The sequence below is a fragment of the Phocoena phocoena genome, chromosome 18 (assembly GCF_963924675.1).
Source record: "Phocoena phocoena chromosome 18, mPhoPho1.1, whole genome shotgun sequence".
Classification (NCBI taxonomy): Eukaryota; Metazoa; Chordata; class Mammalia; order Artiodactyla; family Phocoenidae; genus Phocoena; species Phocoena phocoena.
In genome coordinates this window covers 15176636-15196688 of record NC_089236.1, presented here as the reverse complement: position 1 = coordinate 15196688, position 20053 = coordinate 15176636, and the positions used below count along the sequence as shown (strand labels likewise).

At 44.2% G+C, this 20053-nt stretch overlaps 1 protein-coding gene across 1 annotated transcript in view; it reads left to right on the top strand.

Moving 5' to 3' along the window:
* FOXO1 (forkhead box O1) overlaps positions 1-6308 on the top strand; it is a 92209-nt gene extending 85901 nt beyond the window's left edge. The window contains exons 2-3 of the mRNA XM_065895889.1: positions 986-2341; positions 2815-6308. Coding sequence (XP_065751961.1) covers positions 986-2323 — 1338 coding nt within the window. The 3' untranslated portion in view covers positions 2324-2341; positions 2815-6308. The remainder of the gene's footprint in view (positions 1-985; positions 2342-2814) is intronic.
* Positions 6309-20053: the final 13745 nt, after the last annotated feature.

Below are 20053 nucleotides of genomic sequence, written 5' to 3'. Positions count from 1 at the left end.
TTTAGTTGTGGAGCCGTACTCAGTGGATCAAAGCCACCAGCTCTCTGTCTTCTCCACCGCTCTGTCCCTCCCAGACCGGCTTTTTGGCCAGAGTGTAACCTCTGACGGGTGTCAGGGGCTGAGTTAGGTGGTGCGTGCTACTGCTTATTGCTGGGAGGAGAGGGTTGTGAACGTTTGAATTTAAACTTTCTTTTCTTTTCTCTTTTCTTTTCTTTTCTTTTCTTTTCTTTCTTCCTCCCTCCCTCCCTCCCTCCCTCTCTCCCTCTCTCTCTCTCTCTCTCTTTCTTTCTTTCTTTTTCTTTCTTTCTTTTCTTTCTTCCTTTCTTTTCTTCCTTCCTTCCTTTCTCTCTCGTTTTTTTTGGCAGTTCAACTTTCTAAAATTAAACAACAACAGCCCAGTTGTCCTTATATTCACCTATATCTGCCTAATGGACTTTAAGGATGTAAATGAATCTACGTCTTACTAGTTTTCAGGCTTTTAATTCTTGACTAAGAATATATCCTGCTTCTTTTCTCTCCTTTCCGTGACCACGTGGGCCCCATAATATAAAACTTCTCACTTTGTGTAAGTGGCAAATGTGCCATCCAAAGAGAATTTGCAGTAGTTCTAGGCGTGATAGAGTGGAAAGGGGTTTTGATAGCACTTTGTTGTGGAGTGCTATTTGCATAGCAAATCCAAGTGGTTTAAAAACCAGTTCCTGTAATTTCCCTGCAAAATAGAGCTATGTAAAAGAAGGTGTTTATAATAATGCTCATTTAACTTTGTCCCGTCGTTAAATTAAGACACAGATACTGTTTTTAAGATAACGATACTGTTTTTCCTTTACTGATTTGAGCTCTCACGTAGTGACTGTACAGGTTGAAATCTATACCGTAAACTCTTTCAAAACTTGACTTGTCTTCCATGTGATACGTGTCTGTATCGAATAGTGGGTTTTCCAATTGGAGGAGTATTGTATTTCTAACATGGTGTTTTGCTTTACAGAATTCAATTCGTCATAATCTGTCCCTACACAGCAAGTTTATTCGAGTGCAGAATGAAGGAACTGGAAAAAGTTCCTGGTGGATGCTTAATCCAGAGGGAGGCAAGAGTGGGAAATCCCCCAGGAGAAGAGCCGCCTCCATGGACAACAACAGTAAATTTGCTAAGAGCCGAGGCCGAGCTGCCAAGAAAAAAGCATCCCTCCAGTCTGGCCAGGAGGGTGCTGGGGACAGCCCAGGATCTCAGTTTTCTAAGTGGCCTGCAAGCCCTGGCTCTCACAGCAATGATGACTTTGATAACTGGAGTACATTTCGCCCTCGAACTAGCTCGAACGCTAGTACTATTAGTGGGAGGCTTTCTCCCATTATGACTGAACAGGATGATCTTGGAGACGGGGATGTGCATTCTATGGTGTACCCACCGTCTGCTGCAAAGATGGCTTCTACCCTGCCCAGTCTGTCTGAGATAAGCAGTCCCGAGAACATGGAAAACCTTTTGGATAATCTCAACCTTCTCTCATCACCCACGTCATTAACTGTTTCAACCCAGTCTTCACCGGGCACCATGATGCAGCAGACCCCATGCTACTCGTTTGCGCCGCCAAACACCAGTCTGAATTCACCCAGCCCAAACTACCAAAAATACACGTACGGCCAGTCCAGCATGAGCCCTTTGCCCCAGATGCCTATGCAAACGCTTCAGGACAGCAAATCGAGTTACGGAGGCATGAGTCAGTATAACTGTGCACCGGGACTCTTGAAGGAGTTACTTACTTCCGACTCTCCTCCCCATAATGACATTATGACACCAGTTGATCCTGGGGTGGCTCAACCCAGCAGCCGAGTCCTTGGCCAGAATGTGTTGATGGGCCCTAATTCGGTCATGCCAGCCTATGGCAGCCAGGCATCTCATAACAAAATGATGAACCCCAGCTCCCACAGCCACCCTGGACACGCTCAGTCGACGTCTGCGGTTAACGGGCGTGCCTTGCCCCACGCGGTGAACACCATGCCCCACACCTCGGGTCTGAGCCGCTTGGCCCCAGTGAAGACAGCTTTACAAGTGCCTCTGCCCCACCCCATGCAGATGAATGCCCTGGGGGGCTACTCCTCCGTGAGCAGCTGCAATGGCTATGGCAGGATGGGCATTCTCCACCAGGAGAAGCTCCCAAGTGACTTGGACGGCATGTTTATCGAGCGCTTGGACTGTGACATGGAGTCCATCATCCGGAACGACCTCATGGATGGAGATACGTTGGATTTTAACTTTGACAATGTGTTGCCCAACCAAAGCTTCCCACACAGTGTCAAGACGACAACACACAGCTGGGTGTCAGGCTGAGAGCGAGCGAGTGAGCAGGTAAGAGCACCCCGATATCAAAAGACCTTCTGAGAGCAGGACTTAGAAGAGAGGAACCCAGTACCTTGCCTTGTGTCTTCCATGGTCGGGGATTTTTGGATGGCAGCTGGCCGCCCCTTGCCGAGAGGCACCTTTTATCATTCATTCTCCACCCCTTTCGCAGCTTATAAATTTTCCTTTGGAGCTTAAACGTAAGGAAGCTTTTCCTCTAACTGCTTTAGAGAGTTTCTTTCGACAGACTAGATGGCTGCATCTTTTTAGCAACTCTTCAATAAGTGAACCCATTTGATACAAATCAAATGCTGAAGGGTTTTTTAAAGTGGAATTTTCTCCCACCGAATGATTTCAGAGCTGTTTGAGAAAGTCCAGCCCCCCCTGCAAGCATGTCTGTCACCCTGATATGTTGAGTTGAATTGATTTTAATTTGGCTGTATATTCAATGAGTGTGTGTGTGTGTGTGTTTTCTTTCCTAGGCTACACTTAAAAGTACTTCAGATTGTCTGACAGCAGGAACTGAGAGAAGCAGTCCAAAGATGTCCTTCACCCTACCTTTTCGTTTTCTTGATTAAAAAAAAAAAAAGAAAAAAAGTGTTTCTTTTTTCCTTTCGTCAGACTTGGCAGCGAAGACACTTTTCCTGTACAGGATGTTTGCCCGATGTTTGCAGGTTACGTGCTGCTGTAGATAAGGACTGTGCCATTGGAAATTTCATTACAATGAAGTGCCAAACTCACTACACCATATAATTGCAGAAAAGACTTGGATCCTGGTGTGCTTTCAAGTTTTGTATATAAGCCGTAGCTACAGAATTGTATTTGTGTGCATTTTTGTTTTTTTAAATATTCATTTGGTCCAAGGAAAGTTTCTACTCTTTTTGTAATACTGTGATGGTCTCATGTCCTTGATAAGTTAAACTTTTGTTTGTACGACCTGTGTTCTGCTGAACTGATGAATGACAAAGAACCAAGCTCTCCATTCTGCACCTCCACGGAACAGCTCTGGACCTGTTCACATTGCCACATAATTCACAGGAGAACCAGTAGCCTGTTGTCCGTCTGCTGAATTAATGGACTTATCAAAACTCTTTTGGGAAAAAAAAAAAAGAATAGAAAATAGGTTAAACGCCAGCCTTGTACAAGTCTTTTCTATTTCTTTTTTGTTTGTTTTGTTTGTTTATTTTGTTATTTGCAAATTTGTACAAACACTTAAATGGTTCTAATTTCCAGATGAATGATTTTTGATGTTATTGTTGGGACTTGAGATCATTTTTGGAATAGATATTGAACTGTAATGTTTTCTTAAAACTAGAGTCTACTTTGTTACATAGTCTGCTTGTAAATTTGTGGAATCCCAGATATTTGAAGCAGCATCCGTAATTTTCATTTTGTATTTCTAACTGGATTAGTACTAATTTTATACGTGCTTAACTGGTTTGTACACTTTGGGATGCTACTTGGTGATGTTTCTGACTAATCTTTCAATCATTGTAATTAGTACTTGCACACTCAACATTTCTGGCCCTATCTTGGCAGGAGAGTGATGTATAGTTATGAACATTTTGTGTTTCACGTTTAGGAGAACTTGATATGTTTTTATGTATGCGTTTTTAAAAAATTCCATCCGCTTCTACTATCCTGTGAATTAAGCATACCACACAGCATTGACTCTGCTGACGGATGCCTGTATGCTCTTTGTTGCAAATACTCCTGGCGGGGGGCCTCGTAATATTTGTAGATCAGAAGGGGAGATCCACCTCTAAAACAGTGCTCCTTTCTCAAGCTGGGGGTTTTGATCAACTTAACCGTTTTGAGTTGAGCTTCAGCAAAAGTTTTCCCTCGTAATACTGTGCTCTTCCTGGTCTAGGTGGAGGTTGGTTCTGTAGCTCTGCCTTGAAGAATCAGGTCCACACTCATGCTTCATCCCTCTCTCCCTCTGTCCTTGGGCTACTTGGCACCCTGTGGAAGGCCAAGTCGAAGCGGGGAATTTTTAAGTGGCACTCAAGTGATTTTTAGAATGTTTTGTGTTCATGAGTGCAGGTGGCTACCAAATGGAATAGAACTTGCTTAAAAATCGGGGCAATGAATTTGAAAACCAACAGACCAGCTGTAAGTGGTATATTTGAATTTATTTTAAAAAGCCTTAGCGTAAGTTAAGAATTGGAGAGTTTCTTCTGCCTTTAGCAACGCCAATTATAATTCTGATCATTATGTTGTAATATTGATACTTTCCAATTACCTGTACTGACAGACCAAGTTAATTGGCTTTGTGTGCCATTTAATCCATCGGTGTGTTCAAGTCATGTGGAACGCCGAGAATCCGCACCATGAAAGGAACAGGTGCACAAAAACGCTCGTCTGGCCTTCTTGAGAAGGCTCTGATCTCTGTGAACCCAGCCCACTTCACACTTGCTGTGTCTTGCCTGTGAGTTGCGTCTCTGTTGGCTTGGTTTTTCCTCCGTGTTTAACAAGAACATAGGTGTTCTGATGGCGCTCTCCTCCAGGAGACAGGCTCTACTGTAAGCTCCCACAGTGACTTCTGTGCTTCTGAAAATTCATTAAACAGCCGCCTCTCTAGCCATCTTCATTGTTGGCCACTCCAAAATAAGTCTGGTCATAGAAACCCTAGTTCTTCTGAGCAGTGCCTCCTGCACATGTGCTAGAGCTCGCTGGAGCCAGAGTACTCGTGTTCCCCTCTGGGCCGTGTTCCCCTCTGGGCCCACCTGCCACCACTCCCCGCCTCCCAGGCATCACGCGGTGAGACTCCCCACCGCCCTGTTCATTGAAGAGGCAACCTAGCTACAAATCACTGTTAAAATCTTACTACTTCGTAGGGTGACTTTTAAAAAGATGTTGCTTCCTCTTGAGTCTGTGTAAATATCTTTTTTTTTTTCCTTCAAATTTTTCTTTGTGTTGAAATTCTAACAGGAATCCTGGGTAGCTCTCCGGGGTACAGTGAAGTCCAGTGAAAGGCACCTTGTCTATTTTGAAAACAAAACATTATGTGACCTCTAGTAATTCTTTTTCTGTAAGAATACTGACTTTCTGGAGTAATGAGTATATCAGTTATTGTACATGATTGCTTTGTGAAATGTGCAAATGATATCACCTATGCAGCCTTGTTTGATTTATTTCCTCTGGTTTGTACTGTTATTAAAAGCATATTGTATTATAGAGCTATTCAGATATTTTAAATATAAAGTATTGTTCCCGTAATATAGACGTATGGAATATATTTAGGTCATAGATGTGTTACTTGGAAAGTTCTGCTTTGACAAACTGACAAAGTCTAAATTAATTAGCAAATGTTGTACCCCAGTGAGCAGTAAATCAGTGAAACATCATCCCCAAAAGAGGAGAAGAGACACTTAAAATGGAAACAGTTCCCCCCGAATATATGATTCGGACCCGTTCAGCTGCTGGATATATGTTATCAGTCCTCCCCTCCCACCCACCATTCCCCAACCCCCAACTGGAAATTCTTACATTCAGCTCCTAAGAGTTCTTAATTTATAACTGACTTTTAAACAAGAAGTTTCTCTTGTGGTTTTAGTTTGGGAGTAACCATTCAGTAAAAGTTGCAGTGTGGTTTATGCAAACAGAACAGCCTAGCATTACTCTTGGCCTCCTCCCTGACGGGGGCGGGGGGCTGACAGCCTGGCAGCGTGGCCAGGTGCGGCCACGTCCATCCCGTCGGGACGCAGTCACTCCCGCCCACATTTCACTACTGGAGTTTAGTACCAGGTTCCACGTTCCCGTTCCCATACTCTCTGAGAAGTGCCTGATGATGCTGATGTACTTACAGACACAAGAACAATCTTTGCTGTTACTGTATAAAGCCATAAATGTACATAAATTATGTTTAAATGGTTTGGTGTCATTCTTTTCTAGTTGTGCAGAATAAGCTCTTTATTAGGTTTATGGGTTTTTTTTTCATGTTTTGCTCTCACGTGAGTTCAAACCTTGTCAGCCACGGTGCCACGGTTTATTCAAATCTGGTATTTCTTTGGGGGGGGTGTGGTGGAAACAGTCCCTCTGGGACCAAACTATCATCCCCAAGAACTGAAGAGCAAGTAGACTCCCTGGTAACAAACCACCCTGAAGCACTTCATCTGTGGAGCACCTGACACTACATCTGGCACAGAAATGACCAGGCATATGAGATCTCGTGTTGGAATAGGTGGGGCTGAAGGTAGAAACACCTGGGGAGGGCCCTGGCTAGGAGGTCAGCGAGCAGGGATGGGTGGTGTGGTGGGAGCAGTGGCTTCCCAAGGCCACATGAAGGGGGCGTTGTGCCTTCCACTCAGTGGCTGCAGGTTGAGGTTTCTTTGTTTGCTTTTTTTTTCAGAAAATGCCTGAGGAATGAGCTGGGATTAGATTAATGATGTTACTAAATCCAGGATTAAAACCAGGATTAAGTCCCGTCTCTCCATACTTCTGGCTCTTTTGCTAGGCAAGGGGACATCCAAATGAGTTGGAGTAGGAAAAAGGAAATAGGTCATTCTAATGTTTGTCTGTGTAGACACTGGAAGATCAGTCCAGCTTTCAGAGTTTTCGTTTTTTCCTTACTTCCTTTCAGCAATGGAACCCTTGCTTTAAAAGACACGATAGTCAGAAGTCCAGAGTGTGGAACAGATAAGAGCATCTACCCCCAGACCTGGGTCTTGTGCATAGGTCACTTTGAAAAGTGATCTAGTCCAAATGCAGAAAAACGCCTTGATTGCACCACCAGAACTCAAACCAGCAGGCTCCTTTCAAAGCCCTCTGTACATATACATAAAATCACGCACCTGATGTCATTCATTAAGACCAGTTCCCATGTTTTAACATCAGTTGATAAGAGGAAGCAACACAGTGGGAAGCGACAGATCCCATGGTTGGAGCTCTATGGTTAACATGGAGGGAGAAACTTCCTTCCTCGGACAGTATCTAGGCCCCTGCTGTGACCAGAGACTGACGGATTGTCTCTTGACCTGTGGACCTGCCACACTGAAGGACTCTGCCTTGGCTATTGTTCTCCACGTTGGAGCTGACCTACTGTAACAGTGATGGCGCTGGTTAAACTTATACCCGTTGGTGTGGTTAGGTGGGTGGCAGGCTGTCCCAAGAGACGTGTTGCACTAAGTGGCAGTCTTGGCAGTAGTCACTGTCACGTAGACATTGAAACTTGTATCATCTGTTAGTGTTCCTCATGGGTCATGAGCCTGCAGCCAGGCTGGGCCGTGACCTCTAAAATGACAGTGTGTTCATGTTAGGTTTCCTTATTCTCATTTATTATTTCGTGTAGAAAATTACCCTGGTGATCACATGGATACATGGTCTCTAGGATGTTTTCCAGTTTAAGTAACTGGAAAATGAGTGAAGTTAGTGTGGAATGGAAAGGGAGGTCTGTGCTGGCATGAAAGAATGAGGAAGGGGCTTCCCTGGTGGTGCAGTGGTTGAGAGTCAGCCTGCCGATGCAGGGGACGCGGGTTCGTGCCCCGGTCCGGGAAGATCCCACATGCCGCGGAGCGGCTGGGCCCGTGAGCCATGGCCGCTGAGCCTGCGCGTCTGGAGCCTGTGCTCCGCAGCGGGAGAGGCCGCAGCAGTGAGAGGCCCGCGTACCGCAAAAACAAACAAAAGAATGAGGAAGGCAGGTAGTCCTGGGTGGTGGTGGGTAATCCGGATGTGAGATGGAGACAGCCGAGGTACGAGCTGCAGGTGAAGGGCAGGCCTTTGGATCCTTTGACCAGAGGAAGCTGCAGAGTGGCATGGGCATCTAGAAGTTCAAGAGAGAACTTCTAGTTTTGCAGGTGGCTGGGAGAGGAGGCTTTCTATGCAGATCCCAGGCTTCGCCAACATGGCTGTGAGAGGGAGAAGCTGCATACTTGAGAAGGCATTCACCTGTTAGGGAGAAAAGGAGATGGAGGCCAACTTCCTTAGGCCGTCTTTTCTCTGCTTGACTGGGAGCAGGATACTGTTTTCAGCCCTACTGCCCATGAACTCAAAGGCAAAGTTGAAACTTCTTGGCATTAGTACTTTTATCACGTTCATGTCTTCGAAAAGTGAAAGTCTTGTTTACACTGGCAGCCACTGGTGGAAAGTAGAGATTTACATCCTCCAGGAAGAAAGAGGGCAACTTTTGGGGGGCTTGTTAGTCATTCTTTACATTTCCTTCCGCGAGCTCCAATCCCCGACAAGCAACTTTCAGAGTTTGCATAAAACTTAAAATTGCCTAAGATGGTAACCCACTTGCTGGAGTTTCTCTAAACCCACTCTGGGGATTGTAACGTTACTAAAATTGCTGCTCCAGTGGGGTGATCTTAGCTGCTTAGAACAGAGCTCACAGTGGGCCATTTTAACACAGATTTCTCTCTCTGGTGAATTGGGGTAGAGGACGGTCCGCTTTGCACTTTGGTTGCAAACTGGTTCGAGAACAAACCAGAGATGCCCTCTGCTTAGTCTGTGCTGGTGGCAGGGACACTCGGAGTGTTTGCAGAGCAGTGAGCTTCCCTGATGCGTGGGCAGTGATTTCCCCACAGATGAGGTAAGTTGAGGATACCTTCTACGTGCCTCACCGGTTTGATGTGAGGATTGGAGGGTGAGATAGTGTCTGCAGATGACTTCCCCTGTCAGGGGAAAAGCCTCAACTGAGGAGTTGGTGTCAGCATAGGTAATGGTAGGCCTTGGAGATTCGTTTCCTTAGTGGGGCTTCTGGACAGTCAGCATTTCCCCGCAGGGTAAGTGGAAGAGCTGCTTGGCTCATTTCCGTGGTTTCTCCGCATTGCCATTTGCAGGCCTCCGTGTCTTACACAGGGGAGTGGGTAGACATTTTACCAGACCCAAACTCCAGGAGAGTCCATAACCTCTCCTTGGTAACTCTAGAAGCACTTAGTAAGTTGTAAGCCCATTATGTGCCCAATACAAACTAGTCGAGATACTTGTTTCCCAAGAACAAGTGGACCTATATTAAGAAAATTGAGAGACATTTGTAGACTATTTGACCTCGACGTCACCCTACTCATGTTCACCCAGAGCCTGTGGAGGACGTCAGCTCCGTGTGCCCTTATAGGCTAACCTGTAAGGTAGGGAATGAGGAGAGGAGAGGGCCAGGCTGATGTTGAGGGGGTCTCGTGGTGTGCTGGAGCCCGATCGCCCATTTCACAGGAGCTGATGCTTAAGTGTGCAGGAATTCTGTGAGCCGATTTCAGATAGCACCATTATTTGCAATTAACTTAGACAAACTTACGCAGTTACATTTAAAAACAAAGGCAGTAAATACTCAAAACTCATCATGTCCTCGTGAACTACACGTGGCTCTTGTCTGCTCTGGAAGTAAATATTTGCCCTGGTTGTATCTTAGAATGGGGATGCTCCCACTGCTGGTGCTGAAGCTGAGCAAAGTTTCAGTTTAATAAATATAGTTTGAACGAGGGTGGGAAATGGCTTAACAATAAATCATATCAGTTTTTTGTTTTTATTTTTTGGCGGGGGCCCATGCTGCATGGCTCGTGGGATCTTAGTTCCCCGACCAGAGATCGAACCTGGGCCCTCGGCAGTGAGAGTACGGAGTCTTAACCGCTGGACCGCCAGGGAAGCCCCATGTCAGTTAAATTTATTGAGAAAACAAATTTATTAAGAAAAGAGTTAGTGGATTGGGATGCAAGTCCCTTTGTCAAATCCTGGCTGAATTGCCTTCACTGCCATATGTTGGCTACAGATGAAAGAGTTCGCCAAAAATCAATTGGCCTGATAGAGTTTACAGTAAAGGCTGTTGTGTATTTTGTTATTTATAGAGTGTGTGTTGCATATTCTTTATATCAGTACATTCATAATAAACGTATACATATGCGCAGGCATATGTTATATGTGCAGCTCCGTGCTGCCTCCACAGAGCAGGTTAAACATTGACCGGTGCACCACGGACGGGTGTAACGAAGGCATTAAAGGACTCGCGGTTTGGATGACACAGGAGAACAGGTGGAATGGCAGTGAGAGAGGGAGAGAACAGGAAGTTGTCTCAAGGTCCAGGGTGTGGTCACGCCAGTCGGTGATTGACAGGCAGTGAGGATGGGGCCCTAGAGTGGAAGAGGTCGGGGAGGAGGAAGCCTGAAGATTGCATGGGGCATGCAAATTAGACTTCAGAGCCAACAAAAGAGACTGCAAGGCCGGGGTGGAGAGGAAGTCTCAACTTCAAGCGCCCAAGCCTTTAATCTGGGGGAGGAACCAAGTGGCAGGTAGATGTCAGTGGCTAGGAAAGGTACACGGGGGAGTAGCTGAATGCCCTAAGCATCGACAGAGGTTTTTAATTTTTAAAATTTATTATTATTATTTATTATTGTTATTTGCCATGCCGCATGGCTTTCGGGATCTTAGTTTTCCGACCAGGGATCGAACCCGGGCCCTCGGCAGTGAACGTGCGGAGTCCTAACCACTGGATGGACAGGGAATTCCCCAACAGAAGTTTTTGAAACAGGAGGGTGGAAGGGGAAGGTTCTGGAGCCGGGAAAGGAATACAAAAGGATGCCAGTTCTGCCTTGGGGACTCATGATGGTTTGCCAAATGGAAATAATCACAGCTGCTCAACCGGAGTTACTGAGGGAAACAAATGACCCGAGTTAAGACCCTATCACAGTGCCTGGCACATAGGAAGGGCTCACAAAATAGTGGTGACCAGACATTCCGGTTTGGCCAAGACAGGCTTGGGCTAATTGTGCCCAGCACGATTATTATTAGCTGTTCTTGTCAAGTGTTTGGGTGGTTAATTATATGTTTGACCTATCAGCAAATGACTGTTTTCCAGTTAATCACTTCCTAGAACCCTCACTTCACAGTGGACATACCAAGAGTCCCCCTGGAAGAAGCGGTCTCTGGCTGGAGGGCTTTTCTTCTAAAGGAATGTTCGCCCGGTGTCTGAATAGCATAGGTTAATCTAAGGCGTACAAGGTCTTTCCCTACCTTCTTCCGCATTCTCATCTCTTCCACCCAATGTACCAGTCACACCCGACAGCCATTCCCTTTTATGCTTCCAGCTGTTTCACATGCTGGAAGATTTTGTCTGGAATGCCTTTCTCCTCCTTTCCTTGTCAACAAGGTACAGCTCAAAGCCTCCTCCTACCCTTCGATGCCCTCATATCAGAGTCGTTCCTTGCATAGGTGGGCTAGATGGTTCTCAGGACTCCTTTTCCAAATGCAGGCACGTGTCTTTGTTTAGCTCTGGCTCCATCGTCATAATCCTCAATAGTCCTCCCTAGGCAGCCCCCTAGCCATCCTGCTGAGAAATTCAGAGCCCAGCCTGACTGACTTGGGTCATCACCAGGCTCCAGTGAGGCTAAAGCAACTGGTCAGTGCTTGCCACTGGACACAGCCAAAGGCATTCCTCTGGGGTGAGCCAGTCTGCGTCTGCCTACATTCCAACAAGTTGAAAGCAGACCAAGAAGCCCAAGATACTTGGACCAGTCTGGAGCTGCTATTCACTTTCTTCAACCAAGGAAAGTTCAGAGGCAAGAGAGGGGATGTGACCAATGATGAAATGGGATCATTGGCTTTCCTTCCAGCCAGCCATCCCCACAGGCTGCTGAATCCTCCCTTTCCGTATACCTCTTCTCCGGGCTCAGGGACCAGGGTCAGTCCCCTTTGCTTAGTTCCCACCTCCAAAATTGCCAATAACAAGACTGAAATGCCAGTTTATCTGCTTACCCTCCGGAGGGTTGTACGTCTATAGAAATGGCTAGGTTGTGTCAATCCTGGAACAGTCCTAGGCTCTCCACTTAAAAAAAAAAAAAAAAAAAAAAAAGCACAGCTGGTCACCCTGAGATAGTTGCTGACTTGTTTTCACAGAACCTGGCCGGAGAAAGACACTGTCATTTGTAATTTTTGCCTTGGTGTTGTGTCATTGGATTGTCTCCACTCTTCCCCTACAGAAAGGAATTAGACAAAATAGGTGGGTTTTGCATTCTGATTATAAAATAATATTTTGAAATTAATTTGAAATTTTCAAATATTTTTTGAAATACAATGTTATTCTGAAAGGAACGTAATCATTCTCCTTTACAAGATAACAGTTTTTCCTACCTCAATTCACCACATGTACCAAAACAATGACTTGGTAAAAAGGAGACATTTCCTGAAGTCAGGCAATTCTGTTTGAAAGTACGTGTGAAGTTGTGATAAAACACACCCTGAATAGAACATTTCATTTATTCTTAAGAAAGTGTCTTATGAGATCTCAACAGTTGTTAGAGCCCTGTGGGCTGTATTTTAGATTAGTATTATCTTTAATGTTCCAGTTCCCTTTTGACTCCTTTTTTTTCTTTGTCTTGATTGATATTGTATTAAAAGCATGAATAATTTTCAAAAGCCTGGATTGGACTGGCTGGAGGCATTTAACAGCTGTATGGAATCTCATGTAACCATCACGTGCCTTTCTTTGGAAACAACAATTGTCCTTGTCTTTTGTAAGAAAATCACATGATTAAAAAAATAGATGGCTAGCAATAATTCTGTTGTCAACTTGGTTACTGGCAGGAGTAGGAATAGGGAGGAAGATGTAAAAAAAAAATGCATTCTTGGATCCCTTAGCCACACCAATCTGCAAACCTTCCTGGAGTAAATAATTTCCTTTGTCATTTCTGGGTAACTAAAAAAAGGCTTTGGAATGTTTCCAGGCTTGGGCATTCAGTTGTGTAATACTTTTGGAGTCTGAGTTACCTTACTTTGCTCCAAGAGTTGGCTCAAAACCCAGCCATCGTCCCCCCTGCTGGATCTGAGTGTCAGAGAAACTGATATCAGTTGAATGAATGAAAATTCAGTCTTTATTATGGACAATAATACTCCCTCTGGGATTAGACTTTCTTAATATTCTTGACAGCAAAAAGAAGTTTGTATCAGCTTTGGATCCCAAAGATGCTGTTTTGACCTAATCGTCTTGAGATGAAGCCTGACTCTGTCTCAAATGTCCCCACCTGGGAAGGGAGCTGCCGGCTTCCACGGCAGAGAGCCTGCCCACGTGGGGAAAAGGGGAAGGCCTCCTGCCACCTTCTAGATTCCAGAGAGTGAATGTTCCAAATACGGAGTGTTTGAAAGCTGTAGGGCTGGTCACTGACCAGCACAAAAAAAGTGTTGGAATTGAGTGCTTCTCTGAGAAATGAGCCAATGTTATTTTCCAGGGCAGTTCTAAGACTTATGGAAGAAAAACTATAATTAAGGAAAGTGGGTGGATTATTAGGAAAGGTTTGTTTCTTCCAAAGGTTTTGTGATCTTAGTAGCATTTTGCAGGGGCCATACCTAGCATCTGGTGAAGTTAGTTCCTCAGCCTCCCTTTGAATTAAAATGAGCGGAGGAAACCCACTCTGTATGGATCACAGACCAGGGAAGATGTCTAGAGACCCCGAGGAAACTGGCTGAAGTAAGACACCGTGTTTCTCTAAGTGTAAACTACCAATTGCGGGCAACAGAATAATTTGGGAAGATTTGTAAAAATGCAAATTCCTGGGCTCCTCCTCAGACCTGTGGATTCAGGAATCTGGGATGGGGGGAAGGGGGGGTAGGATGGCTGAGAAATCTGCATTTTAATCATTCCAGGTGATTTTTGTGAACACTGAAATTTGAGAACCACCACCAGTCTCTGGAGATACTGCGACATTAACTGCTATTCGTTCATTCATTCAGCAGTTAAATGTCTTCTGAGCACCTGTGTACCCGGCCCTCTGTGCTGGGATGCCCCGTGTGGTGCACAGGACAGACCCGTCCTCTGCCTTCATGAGGCTTTCCGTTTCCTGCCCTCTTCAGATGTCTAGTGAGGTTTACCAGAAAGACGTCATGAAGTGTTCTTTAAAAATAGGCTACTGGGGTCAGGTAGAGTACTGGCCTGATAACTGGTTCCAAAACTCTAAAATTTCCAACATCCTTCAAAGGCTTTTACCTGCCTAACCTGCAGGGCATACTGAGTAAGCTAGTTGAGGAGACTGGCCTTCTGTCCTCGAGGCGCTAACAAATCCAGGCCCGGTCTGGCCTCTAGCCAGCACCAGGATCCATCCCTGAGTAACACTGTGGAGTGGCACTGAAGTAGCTTCAGCCAAGAGGCAGACCTGGAAACACAGCCAATTTGATCCCTACTAACCAAAGGGCAGTGCGAAGTGCATCCAGGTCTGAGGAAAATAACCCAGTCTGTGTAGGGTCTGTTTTCCATTGGGAATGAAGCTTTTTTTAAAAAAAACAATTTAATTTTATTTTTTAATAGCTGCAGGAGAGAAATAGCTCATCTTGCAAGATTTTCGAAGGAATGTAAGCTGGACCCAGATGTCCCGGCTGAGATGAGCTTACAATACCGAGCTGGAGAGCCAGGCTGGGCCGACACTGCCTTGCCCCTGGGCCAAGCCTGCGCAGCTCTAGGGCAGAGTGCTCCAGGGTGGAGATCTCCAGGGTGGAGAGCCTCTCTTCCAAACCTTGGTGAGGAACAGCAGCCACGGCCCTGGGGCAGGGTCCATTGCCCCCGTGATGATAGCACCTTGACACTTCATTTGGGTGGTGTCCTCAGGCTGAGCTCTGCCCCAGACAAGGGAACAGTTCCAGATCACTGGAAGTCTCTGCCTCTGTGGTTGCCTGGATTTTTTCTATTTTGTTTGTAAAATATCCTCCAAAGTAGGACATAAGTCTCTCTTGCAAAAAGAACCATATCCAATTCAGCTTGACCAGTTCAGGGTCATCACAGGCATGTCTATGATTGAGCCAAGTTGATGACTGGAGGCGTCCTCGATGCCAGAAACTTGGCCTCCGTGCACCGGTGCTGAATTGAATTTCGGAGAAAGAGTTTTGGGTGAAGTAGAAAAGAATAGCTTTATTGCTTTGCCAGGCAAAGCGGGGCACAGCGGGCCCATGCCCCTCAAAACTGTGTGTCCCAACCTGGGAGGATTTGGTGAGGAGTTTTATAGCAATGGTTCAAGGGCAGGGTGGCTGATAAGGATCAGGGCACAGGGCCTGCAGTCCTTTAATCTGGCTTCAGGTGGTGTCCTGATGAGCTTCTCAAGGTTATCAAATTGTGATCTTCTGTGGAATGAAGAACGCTAGCATCTTCCATTTCTTGGGGGTTTTAGTTCTGTAGAAGAGCGCAAAGATATCGTTTTATGTGTATTCCTTGAGGCGGAACCAGGACCCTGCCCCAAGGCTGCACTATTGTTTCTTGACTGCCCCTCCCTTGTCCCTGCATCCCCTCCCTTCCCTGATTAGCAATTGTTTGAATCTGCCCTCTGGAACTCAGGGAAGGTCATGGAAGCTGGAGTCTATTCCCTACAAGCAAGAAATGGGGGAACACAGAAAGGCTTTCTTCATGCCCAGGAGCCCCACAGGGTCCTGCTTGGCTTCATCCTCAGTGCTTTGAGGTAGATCTCATGGTTGGACCCTTCCTCCTTCGTTCCCTCCCTCCATCTCTCTCCCTCATCCCCTCACCCCTTCCCTTCTCTTTCTCTCACTCACTCTTTATTATGGAAAATTCCAAACATAAACAAAAGTAGGAAGAATTAAAAAGTATCATGAATCTCCACATACTCATCACCCAGGTTGAATAGTTATCAACTCATGGCCAAACTTGTTTCATGTATACTCACCCTTGAATCTGGATTATTTTGAAGAAAACCCCATATATCATATAATTTCACTTGTTTAAAAATAGATATATAATTATATAGATAAGAATTCTTCTAAGTTAAAAAACATTTTTTGGCCACATAATTTACATACATTCAGATCCTTAGAACTTGTGTACCACTCAGTCAGTTGGACAGCTGCAAATCAAGGAACAGCATGTTTTTATCACCCCATGCCTTCGTGCCCCTTCCCAGTCAGTGCCCTGCATGAAGAAGCAACCGTTGATCTGATTTCTGTTGCTACCGGTTATTTTTTGCCTATTCTGGAATTTCATATAGATGGGCTCATATACTGTACTTTTCTGCTCCTGGCTTCTTGCATTCAGTGTGTTACTTTGAGATTCATGCAGGTTGTTGCTTGCATCAGTGGCTTGAGCCCTTCTATTTTTGAGGAGTGTCTCATTGTATAGATACGCCAGTTGGTTGATCCGTTCTTCTGTTCATGGGCATCTGGACTGTTTCCAGTTTTTGGCGAGCATGAACAAAGCTGCTCTAAATGTTCTTGTACAGGGCTTTTTTCGTGGACATATATTTTCATTTCTGTTGAGTAAATATCTAGAAATGGAATTGCAGGGTCATAGGTATATTTTCCTTTTTTTGTTGTTTTGGGTTTTTCATTTTCTTTTTTTATTCCAGTATAGTTGATTTACAATATTGTGTTAGTTTCAGGTGTGTGGCAAAGTGTATATATGTATTCCCTCTCAGATTCTCTATTTTCCTTTTTAAGAAATGCCAAATGGTTTTCCAGAGTGACTGTCTCCATTTTACATTCTCACCAGCAACATATGAAGAGTTCTGATTGGTCCACATCCTTTCCAAAATATAGTATTTTTCATCTTTTTAATTTTAGCTATGCTGGTGTGTGTAGTGGTGTCTCATTACGATTTTAATTTTCATATCCCTGATGATTAGTGATGGTGAAACCTTTTTCATGTGCTTATTGGCCATTTGTGTGTCTTCTTTTGTGAGGTGTCCATTCAAGTATTTTGCCCATTTTTTAATCGGGTTGTTTGTCTTTTTATTTTTGTGTTATAGGAGGTCTTTATGTATTGTGGATACAAGATATAGGTGTTTAAACCAATCAATACATAACCTTGTTTTGTGGGTGACTGTTTAAAGACACCTTATTAAAAAAAAAGATATAGATGTTCTATCTATGTATCTATCTATCCATCCAGATATACGTGTTGCATGTATTTTCTCCCAATCTGCTACCTATTCTTTTGATAGTGTCTTTTGATGAATAGTACTTTTAAGTTCAGTTTATATTCATTTTCTCTTTTATGGTTTGTGCTTTCTGTGTGTTCACCAAGAAATCTTTACCTACTTCTGTATTCTCTTTTTTCTTTTTTTAAGTAAATTTATTTATTTACTTAATGGCTGCACTGGGTCTTCGTTGCTGCGTGTGAGCTTTCTCTAGTTGCGGTGCGCGGGCTTCGCATTGCGGTGGCTTCTCTTGTTGCAGAGCTTGGGCTCTAGGCGCACGGGCTTCAGTAGTTGTGGCATGCGGGCTCAGTAGTTGTGGCTCGCGGGCTCAAGAGCGCAGGCTCAGTAGTTGTGGCGCACGGGCTTAGTTGCTCTGCGGCGTGTGGGATCTTCCCAGGCCAGGGCTCGAATCCATATCCCCTGCGTTAGCAGGCGGATTCTTAACCACTGCGCCACCAGGGAAGTCCCCTGTATTCTCTTATGTTTTCTTCTAATCACTTTGTTGTATACATGGGATCAAGAACTAAAACAATAACAAAAACATAACCACAGTACCGTTATTACACATAAAGAATAAAAAAGTTCTTAATATTATTAAGTATCCAGTCAGCATGATGTTCAGATTTTCTCAGTTATTTTCTAATTTTTCCTTACAGTTTTTGACATTTACATTAGAATGCAAATAACATTCATATATTGCTATTTTTATATGTTTCTAAGAATCTCTCTTAAGCTATATATATCTCCCCCCCACACACTTTTTTTGCACTCTGTTGAAGAAACTGGGTCACTTGTAGAGTGTCCCACAGCTTGGATTTTGCAGATTGCATCTTCATGGGGTCGTTTATTATATTTCTCATCCCCTGTGTATCCTGAAAACTAATAGATCTAAAGGCGTGATCATATTTAGGCTCAATTTTTGTCAAGAATACTTCATAGTATTCTGTGAATACATAGGGCTGGAAGTATATGGTGTTTGATTCTCTCTCTTTTGTATGATGTTAGCAACCATTGACAATCGTTGTTATTGTGATTATTTCATTAGGGTCATAAAATGGTGATATTCCATCATTTCTTCTAAATTCACTAGCTGAAACTTTCAATGAAGAGACTTCCCTGAAGTAATGATATGGATGTCCTGTGGACTTTATCTTGAGTAGTTCTGGGAATGCCAGTGTTTCTAGAGTTATTAATCTGCTTTGTATCACTAGATTTAAATTTTCTGCAAGGCATTAGGCTGAAGTTGTTGCTTATTGATAGTTACAACAACAGCAATAATAATCGCTACATGCTGAGCACCTTGGGGACAGGTTCTAACCTAAACACTCAATGCATTTCACTCATCAGATATTCTGAGTTGGAAATTATTACTCATAGATCCTCATGGCTTCTACCGTAAGATGATAGCAGACTTATCTAATGATTTCCGATCTTCCAGGCCACTGTCTCCACTATGGATATGTGGAAGACTTTCCTCCTCCTTTAACTTTATAGGTTTGAAAAGATTTATATCATTAAATGCCTTTCCCTGTGTGAAAAAATATGAACTCGGGACAAACAGTCACATAATAGGATGTTGACTATTCCCATTAAAGTTGAAAGAGAAGGGCCGTGGCTACAGCATGAGTAATCCCAAATCTGGCTGCTTACTGATTCAAGCCAGAAATTTAAACACATCATTTGCCCCTTACAAAGGCTCCATTTCCTCCTTGGTAGAATGGGAAAAAATAATACTGGGTCATGACTTGCTGCCAAAGAGGTGTTTCCTACTAGAGACCAACTGGAGACAGCTTGGGTAGGTGGTGAGGTCTGTAACTGCTCCCAAGTGAATATAGAAAAACATTCCAGAGAACACACCTTCCCTGGTGAGAGCCCCCATTTTTCCTTCTTTATAGCTTCGTGTCTTTTAAGAGGAAATGATCTAAGTGACTAGATGTTTGAAGGAAATTATTAAACAGAATACTTAAAATTGGGTTTGACTTGAAAGAAGAAAGTGTTTAAGGTTTGAAAGACTAATGGGTTTATGCTACATAGCAGTCCGTTCTGGGATGTACCTCTCAGCTGGTTCGTAGGCAGAGAGGTTTGCATTCTCTTTCTTGATCTGAGGAACAGGATTATGTCTTGTGTGTGCAGCTGCTTGTGCCTCCTTCTGTTTCCTTGCCTTTGAGTCCCTTCCACAAAAATATCCTCCACATACCCAGCAGTTTCTATCCCTTTGCACATTTAACTCCATTATAAGACAATCTGTTCTCCCTGAAAACTTCACTGAGGATTGCTGTTGGCTTTCCTGAAGATGCAGATATGTTTAGTAAAAGTTTACCAGTCTCCATTGCTTTAAGGGTGGGATTCTGATTTACGTAGAATGAGGATACACCCCAGTTCCTCCAAGATAGCCTCAACTTATGACTGTCACCCAGTTGTGATTATTAACAGTATCCTCTTTCCCTTTCAGAAGTGTCTTGGTGTAGATGAACATCATGTGGGCACGTTACCTGTACCCACTAGTCACCCATTACTTTTCTTTAGGCCCAGCCATGAAATGGTGGAAGTGAGCCCTGGGGGAATGAAGATTAGAGTCAGCAGGTTGAACAAAAGACCTCCTGGCTCTTCTTGAATAAAAGAATCACTAGTGTTTCATGACTGTTCCTCTGATATGGTCAATGAGACTGAGAAGGCCACCTCATTCTTCTTTAGACTTGTTACTTTTGATAACTAGGAAACATGTTTTTCATCTGAAGCCACTTCAAGTCAACCATGAGGCAGCATATTTCAAGCCAGTTTAGCAAGAAGATAGCAACGAACATGCTCCACGTAAGGCTGTCCACATGGATCTGAGTTGCCATCTTACAAAATGAGGCCAGATGTTCACGGCTGGGTATAATACTCCAGA